At 38.8% G+C, this 15,958-nt stretch overlaps 1 protein-coding gene across 1 annotated transcript in view; it reads left to right on the top strand.

Moving 5' to 3' along the window:
* The window catches only part of col7a1 (collagen type VII alpha 1 chain), a 168,985-nt gene that overhangs the window by 32,914 nt on the left and 120,113 nt on the right, over positions 1-15,958 (top strand). The window contains exons 10-19 of the mRNA XM_062969358.1: positions 41-190; positions 2,854-2,973; positions 5,210-5,356; positions 5,980-6,090; positions 7,160-7,309; positions 10,717-10,842; positions 11,693-11,839; positions 12,972-13,097; positions 14,296-14,442; positions 14,870-14,995. Coding sequence (XP_062825428.1) covers positions 41-190; positions 2,854-2,973; positions 5,210-5,356; positions 5,980-6,090; positions 7,160-7,309; positions 10,717-10,842; positions 11,693-11,839; positions 12,972-13,097; positions 14,296-14,442; positions 14,870-14,995 — 1,350 coding nt within the window. The remainder of the gene's footprint in view (positions 1-40; positions 191-2,853; positions 2,974-5,209; positions 5,357-5,979; positions 6,091-7,159; positions 7,310-10,716; positions 10,843-11,692; positions 11,840-12,971; positions 13,098-14,295; positions 14,443-14,869; positions 14,996-15,958) is intronic.

The following is a 15,958-nucleotide window of genomic DNA, read 5'->3' as shown; positions in this document are numbered from 1 at the left end:
CTGAAAATCATTTTGTGTTTTTTAAAATTTCTTTTTCAAGGTGAAGCTCAAGCAGAAGAGGTGAATCTTGGCGCAAGAGTTACATCATTCTTGCTCAGCAACCTTCGCCCGAACACTGACTATGTGATCACTCTCTATCCCATCTCACCACGTCAGACGGTAGCACCTGCTGTAGTTAGTGGCCGAACATGTAAGTCTCATTTGAGTTAAGACAGTCAGAGCTTGGAGATTTAGAAAGTTTGCCCTGGCTCAGGAGTGACTGCACTCATCTACTTTTAGCAATGGTAGTTCTAAATGAGCAATTAATACTAGTTTGTGACCACTTTGCAAAAGACCAGCCACTCTTTTTTTTCAGCTTTGAGGACCCTCTTCAAATGATGAAGAGTTCACTCAAGTGGTTTGACACATGCATTATGGGCAGGCCTGCCTAATAGCACATAGTAAATTGTATGCAATGTAAAATTCAGTAAAAGTGATACATAATTGGAGGAACTTGTATCCAGTTTCATTTGAACACTGATACAGAGCTATGGCTGTAAGCAGATGAAATCATCTGCCATTCAAGGCTTTGTACAGCCCATAATAGAGCTAGGACTGGCAGTGAGAGGCGGATCCCTTGTGATGTTGCAGTTGGATTACATAGTTGTGTATAAGCAGACACAACTTCTCAGATAGAATAGTAACTTTGCTTAAAAAGTAATGTACTAAGGAAGGTCTTTGTACAATCATGGAATGTAAATAAATCAATGTCCTAAATCATCTCTTCCATTTTGATGTAAGCAGAAACACGATATTTGTTGCCTTTCTAATGTAAGGAAATGGCAGACAGCATATACTTTCTGCAATTAAATGTTATCCTGTGGCAAATAACCAAGAGAGGCTTGTATATTAATCATTCTCTCATTTCTGGTTTGAAAGAGAGCACCATTGGCTTTGGCTCACTCCAGGGAAGCCCAGGTTCTGAACCACATATTTCCTACCAAGTTTGTATTTCCTCCAAACTCCCCCAACAATCCTTTTATTGGTTTCCAGAAGCAAAGATTTGCCATTTAGATAAGCTGCTGCAGGACACTCCTGTATTTTTGAACATGGAAAAACACCTTCTTTTTCAAAAACAGAAAGGGCTTTTATCCACTTCCAAGTTCTTGGGCTTTTTTGGCATTATTGCCCATTTGTGCAGTCCCAGGAGGTTAAAGGAGCTAAAATTTGGCCCCCGGGACCATCTGAAGTTGCCTATACTACCTTAATATAATATGATTGCTATGAGTCTCAATTCAATGCATTTTTACTTAGCAGAGTCATCCTGAGTTCAGTGAGATTTACTTCCAAGTCAGTCCACAGGATCATAGTTTCAGTGCTGGGAACTAATAGCTCATTTGGAGCAAAAGTGAGGGTGCTGGGTTTGTTTTATTTTCCAGTTATTATGAACATTTATAGGACATGTGATCTTTGACTCTTGTCATCATACTTTTCTATTTTAAAAGTAATTCAGGGGCCTGTTTTGCAACAAATAAAGAGTACAAAAAACATCAAATGAACAAATAGAGGATTAAAAATCTTACTAAAATTAGAGATGACATTAGTTTGGTTAGGATGGCAAATAGCAAGAAATTTCCAACAAAGAAAATGAAAAGGAGTTACTGAATGAAGATAAAATCCATAATTTGTTTATTTTACTTTTTCTCAGAAGCCTCAGTCAGTATGACCAATTCTCTGGGATTATGGGCATGGGAGTGCTAAAGATTATAAAGCATTGCTTTAAAGAAGAGGTGGGAATTGTGTGACCTGCCACCTACAATTGTGCTTGCTAGGCTGCAGGCAGCCTTCCAAGCTTGAAGGTTCCCACTACCAATGTCTCCCCAAAATTTTCATTCTAGAAATAGAATTGTATCCTTAGCATTCTGCAGGAGCCCGCAGTGGTGCAGCGGATTAAACTGCTGAGCTGCTGAATGTGCTCACCAAAAGGTCGGTGGTTCGAATCCAGGGGGTGGGATGAGCTCCCACTGTTAACCCCAGCTTCTATCAACCTAGCAGTTCGAAAACATGCAAATGTGTGTAGATCAGTAAGTACTGCTCTGTCGGAAACGTAACGACGCTCCATGCAGTCATACTGGCCACTTGACCTTTGAGGCGTCTACGGACAACGCTGACTCTTCGGCTTAGAAATGGGGATGAGCATCAACCCCCAGAGTCAGTCATGACTAGACTTAATGTCAGGGGGATACCTTTATCTTTATCTAGAATTCCGTGGAAGACACAATTGGCCATTTAAAGCCCATTTCCTCTCCATCTGTATTCAACTAGAAATATGTTGTATGTTGTAAACTGCTTTGGGTCCCCTAGGGGAGGAAGGAGGTATATAAATGATGTAAATAAATAAATAAATAAATTTGTTTTTTCAAAAGATTCTAAGATCTATGAAGAGTGAAAATTGGATAGATATGAGACCTTAGATCCCTGTTAGCCACCGATCCCTGTCTTAGAGGATCAAATACTAAATCTTACTCCTCCTCTCAATTATGGTGTTCTACAGACTGGCATTCTGGGATACCAGGACATCCATGTGTAGAAGAGATTAGAAGATATCCAGTGTTCTGCTACATGAAACCAGGCTGCATTTAAGATAGGGAGATAAGATCTTAGGGAAGTTCATTCAAGTCACTTCAAAAACACAGACAGTTTGAGTTCATTCATCCTGTTGTTCAGCTATGTTGACGCTTGTTACCTACAAGTTTTAATTCTTAATGTTCAACTGCATCTATACTGTTGGATTATCAAAGAATGGCATATTACATGGATGTAGACTATCATCTTAATTATCATTTGTGGTGACTTTCACCTTTGCTTCCTCAGTGAGTCTGACAGGGGTGCAACAACTGTCTGCCCAGAACATCTCCTCCCAGGGCATGCTGGTGACCTGGCAAGGTGTGAGTGGAGCAACAGGATACCGTATTACCTGGGGACTCCTCTCTGGTAAGTGTGTTCACTGATCAGTTTTCTTCTGCGTATCTAGCATCAAGATGGTAGAGCAAGTACAACCAGTTATAGACCACTTGACTGGACCATAGCACTGTCTAGATACACTTCTTATATGACCAATGTCCTTGTATCTTCAGAATAGAATATTTAGTTTCCAATTTGTGCACATTGCTGATGCTTTATGAAATATCTGAGCTTTGGTCATCCTAGAAGAGGAAGACAAATCTTTAACCGAGAGTGTATGTTTGAAAGCTTTTCTTAATGCAACAATAAGAAAGGGGTGTAAAAGATGAGGTTTTGAACTCATCCTTAGCCATTCAGAACTAGATTCCAAATTACTGACAAATTCTTAATGAAATGAAAGCAAATACATCACCCAGAACACAGGATAGACTTGCATAAAAATATACGTAGCATTCATCAGAAACGATTAAAATGCTAAACTGTTATGTAAAGATCATGTACTATGTAATAAATTTGGAGAAAGGCTCTTTAAAAGGGCTAATGATCCTGTTGTACAAAAACTCTTAATGTTCTAAAGATAATATTACTGTCAGATTTAAAGATCCTACTATGTTATTGATTCAGCAAAGGATCAATGTCAGATGACCAGATTGGTCTTTATTTGATTTGATTGGAAGCTAGTCTGTTCAACTCAGATAATCCTGCAATGTATTATTTCAATAACCTGTCATAATTTTGCAAAGTTCCCTGTTCTAATAAGATGTCAAAATCTGCCCCTGCTTGTAATCAAATATAACATATTTTTGTTAATATCTTTTAAAGGGATAATAAACAAGTGATTTATCTCTGAAGCAAGGAATAATTGTGTGTGCAAGAGAAATCACCACTACTCTGTAGTTTCAGTGAATAAAGAATAATCAAGTCACAATTTGTAGGATCTTAAATCTCAAATGAATTCTAGTTCACTAGTTAGTCATTCTGCACATTGACAGTAGACATTCCATGTTCTGTGAGAGCCATTGTGATTTAGCTGACAGAGTATTGCCATAGAAGTCCTCAGACTTCACTAAATGCATTTATTCATTCATTCTGAATGTAATAGAAGCTGCATGCGATTGGGAACTCTGTTTTAATAAATAATTTTATAAATCTTCAAGATAAGATTACATCCATTTTTGTACAGTTTTGAAGAATTTGATGATTTTCATTAAAGTTTTTGCAGTGAAAAACTTGGTTTCAACACCACAAAATTTCACAAACAATTGTTTTTCTTTGCATAAAATACAGTGTTTTGTGCAAATGTTTGTGTGTGTGTGTGTGTGTGTGTGTGTGTATGAAGAATCTGATGGTTTTCATCAAAGTTTTTGCAGGGAAAAACTTGGTTTCAACACCCCAACATTTCACAAAACATAGTTTTTCTGTACATAAAATAAAGTGTTTTGTGCAAGTGTGTGTAGTAACTTTCTTTTGGGTTGTTGTATGTTTTCTGGGCTGTATAGCCATGTTCCAGAAGTATTCTCTCCTGACATTTTGCCCACATCTATGGCAGGCATCCTCAGAGGTTGTGAGGTATGGAGAAACTAAGCAAGGAAGGTTTATATATATCTGTGGAACGTCCCGGGTGAGAGAAGAACTCTTTGTCAGTTGGAGGCCAGTGTGAATGTTGTAGTTAATCACCTTATTTAGCATTGAATAGCTTCATCTCCTGGCTTCTTCCTGCCTGGGGGCATTCTTTGTTCAGTCATTAGCTACCCCTGGTTTCCATGTCTGGAACTCCTCTGTTTTCAGAATGTTGCTTCTTATTTAACAAGTTTTAACAAATGGACTTTTCTCAAAGAGTCGCATAATAGGGGGAAAAAAATCAGTAACTGGCCTTTTCTCAGGTTCTCAGAAAATGTGTTAGTGCTCTTTATATCATTACTGGTCACACATAGGCTTTTGTACATTTTTAAATGATTATGAGGGTAAACATCATTGAAGCCTCTCTGAAGAACAATTTAAGGGCAGGAAGGGGGGCATTGGATGTGGGACATGCTCTACCCTTATGGCTTTTGTTCTTATAATCTGTTCAGGTGTAATGGCCAACTACGGCTAGAATCTGGTATATCCTCTGTCAAACCTACCATAGAAGGCAGCCTTGTATTTTTCTCTCTGAACCAGATGTATGTGGTGTACAGACCATTATAAATCATCCATAGTGAGCATGTATTTGTCCATAATATATATATATTTGCTACCAGGTTTAAAATATGTTATGTTTTTTTAGGCCAGGATATTCAAACAGCTGACGTGGATCCTAGCAAAAATTCTTACTTATTGACTGGACTGCAGCCCAACACTGATTACCTGGTGACTGTTGCTCCAATCTATGGACAAGTGGAAGGGCCAAAAGCTTCCATTAGAAGGAGAACCGGTATGTTCCCAATGAAGTTGCTGTCATCATTAGAAGCAGCAGAATCAGAAGTAGTAGTGGTAGTATTTATAATACTTGTACAGTACAACTCATGTGCAGGGAATATGTCCCCGAACTAACAGGAAACTGTGGATAATAGTGAACCTTTGTGAAATTATTTACTACTCCCAGAAGTTATCCTAAAGTAACCTTGGAGGACCTAAAACATTCCTAGAGATAACTGTTTTGTTAGATGTGGGGTGTAAGAGTCTCACTGCTTTAACTGGGCAAAATGAGACTATCCATCAATTTAGCATTTTATTTGTAACCTGATTTGCAATGTGATTACTTAGTTAAACACATTGAGATGTATTTTCTGGACACAGTTCTGTGTTTCATGACCAAAGGCTATCTCATTTCCCCTCCACTGTATTCCCAAGAGGGAGATGAATGCAGAATAGAAAGCAATGGTAATGAGGGAGCAACAGTGCTTTCCATGATAGAATTGCCCACTGAGTGACTATCTTTTACCCCATAAATGTTCTTCTCCAACAGACTCAATTCTGATGTGTATTTATGAGTGGTTGTTAAAGGCTATTCTAGGAATCACAATTTTGCTGATCCCTTGTCTTTATTTTGTGTAGAAATAGTCCAGACTTTAAGAACAGTCACTATTGACCCAACATCAATTCAAGTGGCCTGGAATATCATCCCTAATGCCCGAGGCTATCGGCTGGAGTGGAAAAAAGCAACAGGTAAACTGGTCAACTTATTTGAAATGTGGTGCAGCAGATAACCCATACTGCTAAAAACACAAAGAATAAAATCTAGACTCTCAGTCAAAGCCAAAATTACTAAACAGGGACTGTAATACAAGGTGTTTGGAAAAGAAGGACCCAATTTGAAATTACTGTATCTCTCCAACCATGAGCCACCCAAGGATAAAACTCTTACCATCTGATAGAGTGGGGCATAGCGTTTCCAATGATTACCACGAGAGGCCTTTTCCAGTGCACAAAGAGCCCCTAGCCTGAGTCATTCACAAGATGGTGACCACACAACATAAGGCCTAATGAGGTATTCTATTCTCCATTTGCAGACTTGTTTTTTTAGATTTGCTTCTGGCTCAAAAAGATTAATAAAATGTATAACTCATTGCTCCATTTGTAACTTTTAATGTAATTGTGACATGTTGCCATTGAGAAATATAACACTTTGAAATTGGGTCCATTATTTTGAAACACCCAGTACTTTGAACATATTAAAAGACAACAACAACAACAACAACAACAACAAAACTTCATTTATATCATTTGTTGGGAGTTGTTAGCTGGCCCTGATTGTTTCCTGTTTGGAATTCCCGTTTTCTGAGTGTTGCTCTTTATTTGCTGTCCTGATTTTATAGATTCCCCCAAGCATGAAGCAGCCAGGCTTTGAAGCTGCAAGACTATTTAATGCTAATCAAGATGGTCAATTGCAACATACACACTTGCCTCAAACAGACAAGAGTTCTTCCTCCCATCATGGACATTAATCCACAGATATATAAACCCTACTTTCCTAGTTTCCAACAGACCTCACATCCTCTGAGGATGCCTGCCATAAATATGAGTGAAACATTAGGAGAGAATGCTTCTGGAACATGGCCATACAGCCCAGAAAACTCACAGCAACCCAATGTTTCCGGCCATGAAAGCCTTCAACAACAATTAGAATCATGATTGAAGGACTAGGAATCCCTAATTGTCTTTTTGCAGACAGAAGAAAATGATACACTGTGGGTTTTTATGTTGCATATCCTTCACCGTTGTCTTATTCCTTCAGGTGTGGAGCCCCCCAAGACTGTGTCCCTTCCTACCAACGAGAACAGCTATACTCTGACAGCCCTGCAGCCAGGCACTGAATATTACATCACCCTCTATACCTTGTATGATGGCAAGGAAGTGGCCACACCAGTTACCATCTCACAGACTGGTGAGTAAGAGATTCACTGCTAGAAATGTGAAGACTTCTGTCACTGGGGGAAAATTTGGCATGAAACATTTTCTAGTTTTTTCCAAAGCTCCTGGAAATATTTTAAAAATAGATTGTATGATATTTTCTTAATAAAATATTTAAGCTGAGGTGTTCATATACTTACTGCCCCTCTACAATATTTCTAAAAGTTAGGTAGCAAGTAGACTTGTGTAAGACTATATATAGCAGCTCATACCTTCACAATTACTTGTTTTAGTTTCTTTTTCTCCATTTTTTTTGTGGGGAAGAGCAATTTGTGTTTGCTTGGCACTTTGAAGGGTGAGAGTAGCCAAAAATAATTTTCTTTGTTTTGCTAGCCTTGGTGGTTTCTCCTCTTTTCATTGTTGTTTTTTTGCTTGCTTCTCATAAACTGTCTTGGCACTTTGAAGGGCTAGAGGAGCCAAAATACTGTAATTTGCTTTGCTAGCATTGATGGCTTCTTCTGTTTTTTACCGACTGAGTTTGTTTTTTGCCTGCTTTTCAAAAGCAAAGAGGTATTGTCTGGTACATATGAATCTTAAAGTTCAGGATGTTTTAGCTCAATTTGTAGCAATAACTTTTCTTAAAGTAAGTAAAATTTGTAAATATTTTCTGAATAAAAATACCTCTAATTTGTCAAATGTGTGTCTTTCAATCCAAGAGAAACAATATACAATGCATTTTGTGTTCTAAAGTAACAAAACTATGTTCGTCTGTAAAAGGAGTTAGTATTGCATTTGTTTTCAGTTGTCTGCAAAATTCTCATTTTTTTCTGGAAGAAAAGGAAAGTCAGAAATCAAATGTACATTTCTTCTCTCATTCTTTGCTATTCTTTCTCTCTTTCACTCTCTACCTCAGTTTCTCTTTTTATTATTTATATATTATTTCTTTTTTTACTGTAATCTACTCTATTGGAGCCCCCAATAGTGCAGCAGGTTAAACCGCTGAGCTGCTGAACTTGCTGACCAAAAGGTCAGTGGTTCAGATCTGGGGAGCGTGGTAAGTTCCTGCTGCTAGCCCCAACTTCTGCCAACCTAGCAGTTCGAAAACATTCATATGTGAGCAGATCAATAAGTACCATCCGGTAGGAAGGAAACGGCGCTCCATGTAGTTATGCCGGCCACATGACCTTAGAGGTGTCTACATACAACGCCAGCTCTTTGGCTTAGAAATGGAGATGAGCACTAGCCCCCAGAGTCGAACGCGACTAGATTTAATGTCAGGGGAAAACCTCTACCTTTATCTTTTTACTCTATTGGAAATTATGAAATAATTAAATAAATATATTTTTAAAATAGGTTTTGATACAGGCCTAAAAGCAAGTCCATTGTGTAAAGAAACCTCAGAATTAGCTTCAATCCTGACTACACCAAATAAAACATCAATTTTCTTCCACCCACACATAAAGAGATTTTGGGAGACACTTTCCTCATTGGCCCTCCAGTTGTTTATCCATTTCTCATCTGGGATCTCCATATGTTAAACCCCACACAAAACCACCTTTTGAGCCTTACATATGCTTTCCACCAAGCTTTTTTCCTCATTGTAGCCATTATCTCTGAGCAAGTGTCCAAATTAACTGCTTCATTGATGGCTCTTTTCTGCTGCAGATTTGATATAGATCAGGTTTCTTTTTGTCTAGTTTTTTCTTTGTCCAACGTAAGCTCACTATTCACAATTCACTGTACCATTATATTACCCATGTTCTCTTTATCCACTTTGAAAACAGTAGCACAAGCTAGACATTAGAAAGACATTAAAGATACAGGGAGCAAGTGTCCGAATTAACTGCTTCATTGATGTCTGCTTTCTGCTGCAGATTTGATATAGATCTAGAGTTTTTTTGTCTATTTTTTCTTTGTCCAGCATAAGCTCACTATTCACAATTCATAACCTATCACACTACCATCATATTGCCCATGTTCTGTTTATCCACTATAAAAACAGTGGCACACGCTAGATGTTTGAAAGACATTCAATATATATATTATGTATGTATACCAAACCTTAGGAGATCAGAGATTCTGTTCATACCTTTCCTGCCTACCAGGATAGGGGGGGAATCCTCCACCACCGAGTGCATTGAGACTTATATCTTCTTAGCCTATGAAAGTCTTAATTTCCCAAACCTCAAAATGTCATAACCAGATCAACAGCCTCATCAGCATTAGAGGAAATCTGCAGATCTACAGCCTTTATTATTGTTAAATACAAAAAAAAGGGGGGGGGGGGGGAAAGAAAAATGTACTTTGGCAAGAACTCCTTTGGCCACAGGGTTCTACAACAGGTCCTTAAAACATAATGCTTTCACTTACCACCTTCTCACCCAGTTCATATTTTTTCTGCTAGAATAGGGCTCCCTCTCTTTGGCTAGAATGAACCATCCTGTTTAAATCCTCCAACATGCCAGTTTCTGAATGTTACTCCCCTTCCCCTGTGGGCCAGAGTTCAATAACCTACCATGCTTTCCATCCATTAAACCAGCATACTCAAAGTGGTGTCCGTGGGCAAGTGCCAGTCTGTGAACCATCAGTAGCTTGGTCGTAGGATATTTTATTGAATCATAGAATCATAGAGTTGGGAGACACCTCATGGGCCATCCAGTCCAAACCCTGCCAAGAAGCAGGAAAATTGCATTCAAAGCACCCCCGACAGATGGCCATCCAGCCTTTGCTTAAAAGCCTCCAACGGAGGAGCCTTCACCACACTCCGAGGCAGAGAGTTCCACTGCTGAACAGCGCTCACAGTTAGGAAGTTTTTCCTAATGTTCAGGTGGAATCTCCTTTCCTGTAGTTTGAAGCCATTGTTCCGCATCCTAGTCTCCAGGGCAGCAGAAAACAAGTTTCCAGGGCAGCTCCCTCCACCCTATGATTTCCCCTTACTATGTATACATGGCTATCATGTCTCCTCTCAGCTTCTCTTCTGCAGGCTAAACATGCCTGGTTCTTTAAGCTCTCCTCGTAGGGCTTGTTCCCCAGATTCTTGATCATTTTAGCCGCTCTCCTCTGGACACATTCCATTTTGTTAACATTTTCCTTAAATTGCAGTGCCCAAAATTGGCCACAGTATCCCAGGTGTGGTTTGACCAAAGTAGAATAGAGGGGTAGCATGGCTTCCCTGGGTCTAGACACTATACTCCTTTTTATGCAGGCCAAAGTCCTGCCAGCTTTCTTTTCCAGGAAAAAACATTGTAGCCAACGGACATAAATATGATACTGGTCTTTGGCCCATTTGGGTTGGGGGAAAGATAGCTTAAGAAGCATGGTCTTATTTTTGCAACCCTTTCCCTGAACTATAGCTGGTTTTGTTACTTAGCATCCCCAAGACTGGCATCTTTGTTCCACTCACTGGACTCACTGGTCTTTGTGCTGCCATTTGTTTTCCAGAGGTGGCAACTGTGGGCAGTGTCTCTGACTTAAGGATCCTTGAGACCTCAGGAAACAGAGTCCAATTGGCATGGACGGGTGTTCCAGGAGCCACAGGTTATAAGATTGTGCTACGCAATACCCAGGGTGAGTATCTGAGGGTGAGAAAGGAAGTATTTGGGGTTAGCTTAAGTATGTGAGCAGTTGACATGCAGATGCATTCACAGTTATTAGAGTCTAAGAGATGAGAAAATAGCCATGTAGGGGAAATAAAGCCTTGTGTATTAACAATAAATAGCACTGCCCTACCCAGACATAATTCATCAGTTGGCTCTAGAAATTCTGTGGTATTTCTAGGCTGAGCTATCCTCCACAGATACACAATATACTCCACAGATACACAATATGAGAGCTAGGAACTTTCCCTTTTAAAAAGGGAAGATTCTTGATTTTATACCCTCAAAGTAAAACCAATAATAGTCATAATCATAATTTGTTATCCACTTCTCACAGCTCAAGGCAGAGTGCATACATAGTCAAAACACAGCAGCCTAAAATACATATAACAAGTATTTATTCATTTATTTATTTATTTACGATATGCCTATCCCGCCTTTCTCTACCCCAAAGGGGACTCAATCAAAACGTACCACTATAAAATACATGCATTAAAACACATGGTACAAAGATCAAAATACAACTTCAATAGAATGCAAATCCCAAAATCATGGATCAAAGTTGACTGAGTAGGCATGTTGGAAGAAATGGGTCTTGAGTTGTGTTTAAAATTCTGACAGCTCATTTAGCTGTCAGAGCTCTTCCAGCAGGTCATTCCATAGTCTTTGGGCAACTAAGATCCTCTGGGTGACGGTTGCCAGTCACTTTTGAGTTGATTGGAGTAAATGCCTCCCTAGTGTCCAAACAGGCAGATTATATGGGAGAAGGCCTACATACAACCTTGGGCATGCACATATGATCCTTAGGGTTTCTGTTACAGATGGCACGGAGAAGGTTCGACGTATCCCAGGCTCTCAGACAACTGAGGACCTAGTTGATCTGAGAGAGGATGTCTCCTATGTGGTGCGTGTGTCAGCTCTTATTGGCAGTCGTGAGGGCAGTGCTGTTCCTCTCACCATACGAATCCGTAAGTGCAACTGGCCAGGTTAATCCGTACCAGCATTATTATTGCCATTTTTAATGCATTAATGTTGCATTAATATTCTGGTACATCTGTTTATGCTTAATATTACTTTAAATAGATAGAGCTGAGATAAAGTCAACAAACTGAGCAAATGAGTTTGTTGTTTGGCAATTCAACCAAGCTATATTATGAATTAAAAGAGAAGAAAATATATTTTTGACCATAGATTTTTTTTTGACTGGAAGATTTTTGGGAATTATAGTCTCAAAAGTATTTTTTCTCAGGCTCTGATTCTGACTCATAATAATTTCACATGGGGAATAAGGATGAAGAAAGTGGAATAATTTTTATCCTAGGACATTATCCATTTTTCCAGTTTCTGTTTCTTGCAATCCCTGACCAGCTCCTCTGCTGGAGCAAAGCAAATGATTACTTAACCAGTTTGTTTAGAATGTATCTACAATTTCCTAGTTTGGACAAATTGGGAAAATATGGTTTAATAAAAACTTCCCACTTGTAGGCTTGTAGCATGACAGGAAGAGTTAATAGCAAAATGATGTTTTTATTCTAGTTTATTAGACACACATTGGTGAATCAGCTTGAATAACTCCATGTGAGAGCTTTCCTTCCAGGGGTTTAAATAACTTCTTAACTATTATTAATTAATTATCACATTAACCTATTTAAATTACATTGAGGTTCCTTCAACTGGGGCTTCCTTGCTGGTATGTATGTCTTATTCTAGCTTTATGCCTCTGCTCTTAATCTCATTTTCTTATTGTGTTTTAATATTAATCTTTTCTAATTTTGAACAGTTGATTCTCATAAGCTTTTAATGAAATGGAGGAGAGAAATTTTAAATTAGTATCAACCAATCTAAATGAATGAAATGAAGAAAAATCTTGTGTTAAGTAAATCTTGAAACTAAGTTAAAGGAACAGAGTATACTGTTCCTTTAAAATCTGTTGTGATACATCTAAGAGGCATTTCTGTAAATTCTGGTAGCAGCACTCAGAAGACACCCATCCAAGAAGAAACTTGGCTTCTTTCCTCTGTTCACAAGCATTCAGGGCTTTCTTGCAATCTTGCCAGGCTTTTGCCATAATGATGGGGCTTTCCTCCTCCCTTTTGACAGGTCCATCAGTCATAGGCAGCGTGTCTAACTTGCGCATAGTGCCAGGGGGACCAGGTCGCGTCCGACTGCTGTGGACCCCCGTTCCCAGGGCCACTGCTTACAGAATAGTGATTGTCAACACTCAGGGTAAGGATTCGTGTTTGTGCATGTAGGTTTCTGGCTTTCAGAAATAAAGTAATAGATTATTTAGCAAAATACTATAATTTACTTCAGTTAATTGTTGGACTTTTAAAGGAGTGTTATATCTGAAATTGCATTTAAGCAGTTTAAAACTATGCAGTGCAGAGTAAAATACGATTTTTTGTACATAGGATCTACTTTGTCCATAAGATCAAAATAGCAAACGGGGAAGAATTGCAAGAATAGTTTTGTCTACAAGTACACACACACACACACACACACACACACAAGAATTGTTGTATAAGTGCCACGTATATTAAACGGCCAGCTCTAAATGACTTTAAGGTGGACCTTAGAAACATGTGATATTGCTTAGATACTCAGATCCTATGTTGTTTTATGTAATTAACCCCTAAACCTGGCCCAGTTACAAATAGGCAGCCAGTGCAATTCCTTTACAGATGTGTGATGAAATGTTGGTAAGTCATTTGAGAGGTGAGATGAAACATTTAGCACCTACTGACAGTTGTAAACCAGCCTTATGTGCAACCACAGCTAGAGAATAAAACTATAGTCCCACCTACAGATTGACAATATCTGGACCACTATGATCCTACCCACACTACCATATAATTAAAGTGTATTATATAAGTCAATATTGATCACATAATGCAATTTCAAACTGCATTATATGGCAGTGTATATGGGGCCCATGACAGAGCTGTTTCACTTGTAACCTTTGACATTTATGAACATGAATGAAAACGGGCGAGTCTTGTGGGGAAAAGAACTGAGAACGGACAGGGATGTTCTAAAGTTTTGAAAACCATACCAGTCAGGCATGTAGCCGGGGGGGGGGGGGGGCTTGAGGGGCTTCGAAATTCTCAGGGTGGTCCGTGAGAAGGCCTTACTGGTACTGTTATGTTTATTCATATCATGATCTGATCACCATGCTCAATATATCCCATATGCATGGGGGTATTGGGATAACGATACAAAAGGTTTGCTAGGGTAGATCCCTAGCGCCCCCCCCCCCCAATCAAAATCCTGGCTACGGGCCTGATACCAGTATAAAACAATCCAGATGTAGGAGGCGTAGAAGGTTTTTTTTTTACATCTAGCTAATCTGAAGAGACAAGGATATTGTATACAGATTGAGTAAAGTGACAGAGATTTATTCTGTTTCCTTTGTACACTTTTCCAGATGGCTCTGAGATGGTCAGACAAATCTCCGGTGACGAAAATTCTTTGGAACTGCGAGATCTGAAGGATGGCATTGTTTACTTGATACGAATGACAACAGTATCAGGCAGCCAAGAGAGCACCCCTGCCACCATTCGTTTCCAAGTGGGTATGTTATTTTCGAGGGCCTAGGCCATCTTTCCTTCCTGATCTTTCGTGGCTAAGCCACAAGCAGCTCTATCCTTACTATTTTTATTTAGTGTTATCATTTTATTTAATGCTCTGCAGAAGTTTTTTGGGATATGTTTTTCCTGCATTGAGATGGGGAAGGCAAATAAACTCAGCTGGTGACTTTAGACGAGTCAATATATCTCAGCTTCAGCACTCCATCTAGTGTGCAAGCAATCTTTACCTTAGAGAATCATTATGTAGAAATAATTTATATGAAAAACCCAGGTTTCCAGAGGTAGTACATATCAATACGTAAGAGCACTGCCCTGCTTGGTTCAATGCAGCACCAGTGCTTTATGATGAAAAAGATTTCTGTGTTTTAATACATTTTTTACCATCTTCACTCCCAATGTCACCCTTTATAGAGCCTCCATCTGTGGGCACCATCACCAGTGTGGAGGCAACTGCAGTGGGACCCAATCAATTGCGAGTGACATGGAGTCCAGTTGTCGGAGCAACAGGCTATAAAGTGACATGGCGAACAAGAGATGGTAAGACTTTTGTTTGGCACAAAAATAATGTATTTTGACTCTGAAATTTAACAAAAGTTTAGCTTGGAATTTTATTTTGTTGAAAAATTAGAATACTGAGTGACATTGCTCAGACTTCATGAAGCAAATACACACACACACACACATATATATATATAGCAATGGCCTGGTTATAATATGTGATAAACACTGGAACATTATAGATGAAAAAATATTTTGTAAAATTGTTGATATAATGACCAGCAGATCTTGTGATCCTGAAAATATTAGAATGTCAATAGCAAAATAGCAACAATATCAGCAAAATATTAGCTGGGTGAGAAAGCCACACCGTTCTTCTATTTCAGAGTAGTTATCATTTGAATACCTGTGGCCTTAAGATGCCCTTTTTATAAGGTTCTCTCTGAGAATTCCCTTAAAAGAAGGCCAAGCCTTGTAATAAGTGTGGCATCTGAAACCTGCCTTCTGACAAAATATACTACAGAGTATACTGAGATGCTGTAAAACAATTGTGGGTCATCTTTAGTCTTTTAGACGTTTTGGACTTAATTGGCATGGATGCCAGACTACCATGGCCAGTGGTATAGAATTACAGGGGCTGTAGTCTGAAACATCTGGAGAATAAAAGCCTCCTCATGTAGATTATAGTTTTAGTTATAATTTATAATAATGCTTTATTTATAACCCGCCCATGACGAAGAGTCAGGAACTCAGAATCTTGGGTCTGTTAGCAATCTTTTTCTTGTAATGCTTGTTAGACTACCATTGCCCAATTATTTATTTACATGTAGGGGCAGATTAGTGGAGAGAGCCCACCTGTATTTCTAAACAATCTAGTATTATTTCCAGGTCTGCGATTTGGACGCAACCAGATGCTAAATCTATAAGGCTTATAAATTATGATTTTTAAAATAATTTTTAACAAGCACATATAAAACATTGGATGATATTCCATAAAGTATA

This window comes from Anolis carolinensis, chromosome 2 (genome assembly GCF_035594765.1).
Source record: "Anolis carolinensis isolate JA03-04 chromosome 2, rAnoCar3.1.pri, whole genome shotgun sequence".
In the NCBI taxonomy this organism is placed as follows: domain Eukaryota; kingdom Metazoa; phylum Chordata; class Lepidosauria; order Squamata; family Dactyloidae; genus Anolis; species Anolis carolinensis.
The sequence above is the reverse complement of the archived record's forward strand: the minus strand, read 5'-3'. Positions and strand labels throughout refer to the sequence as shown.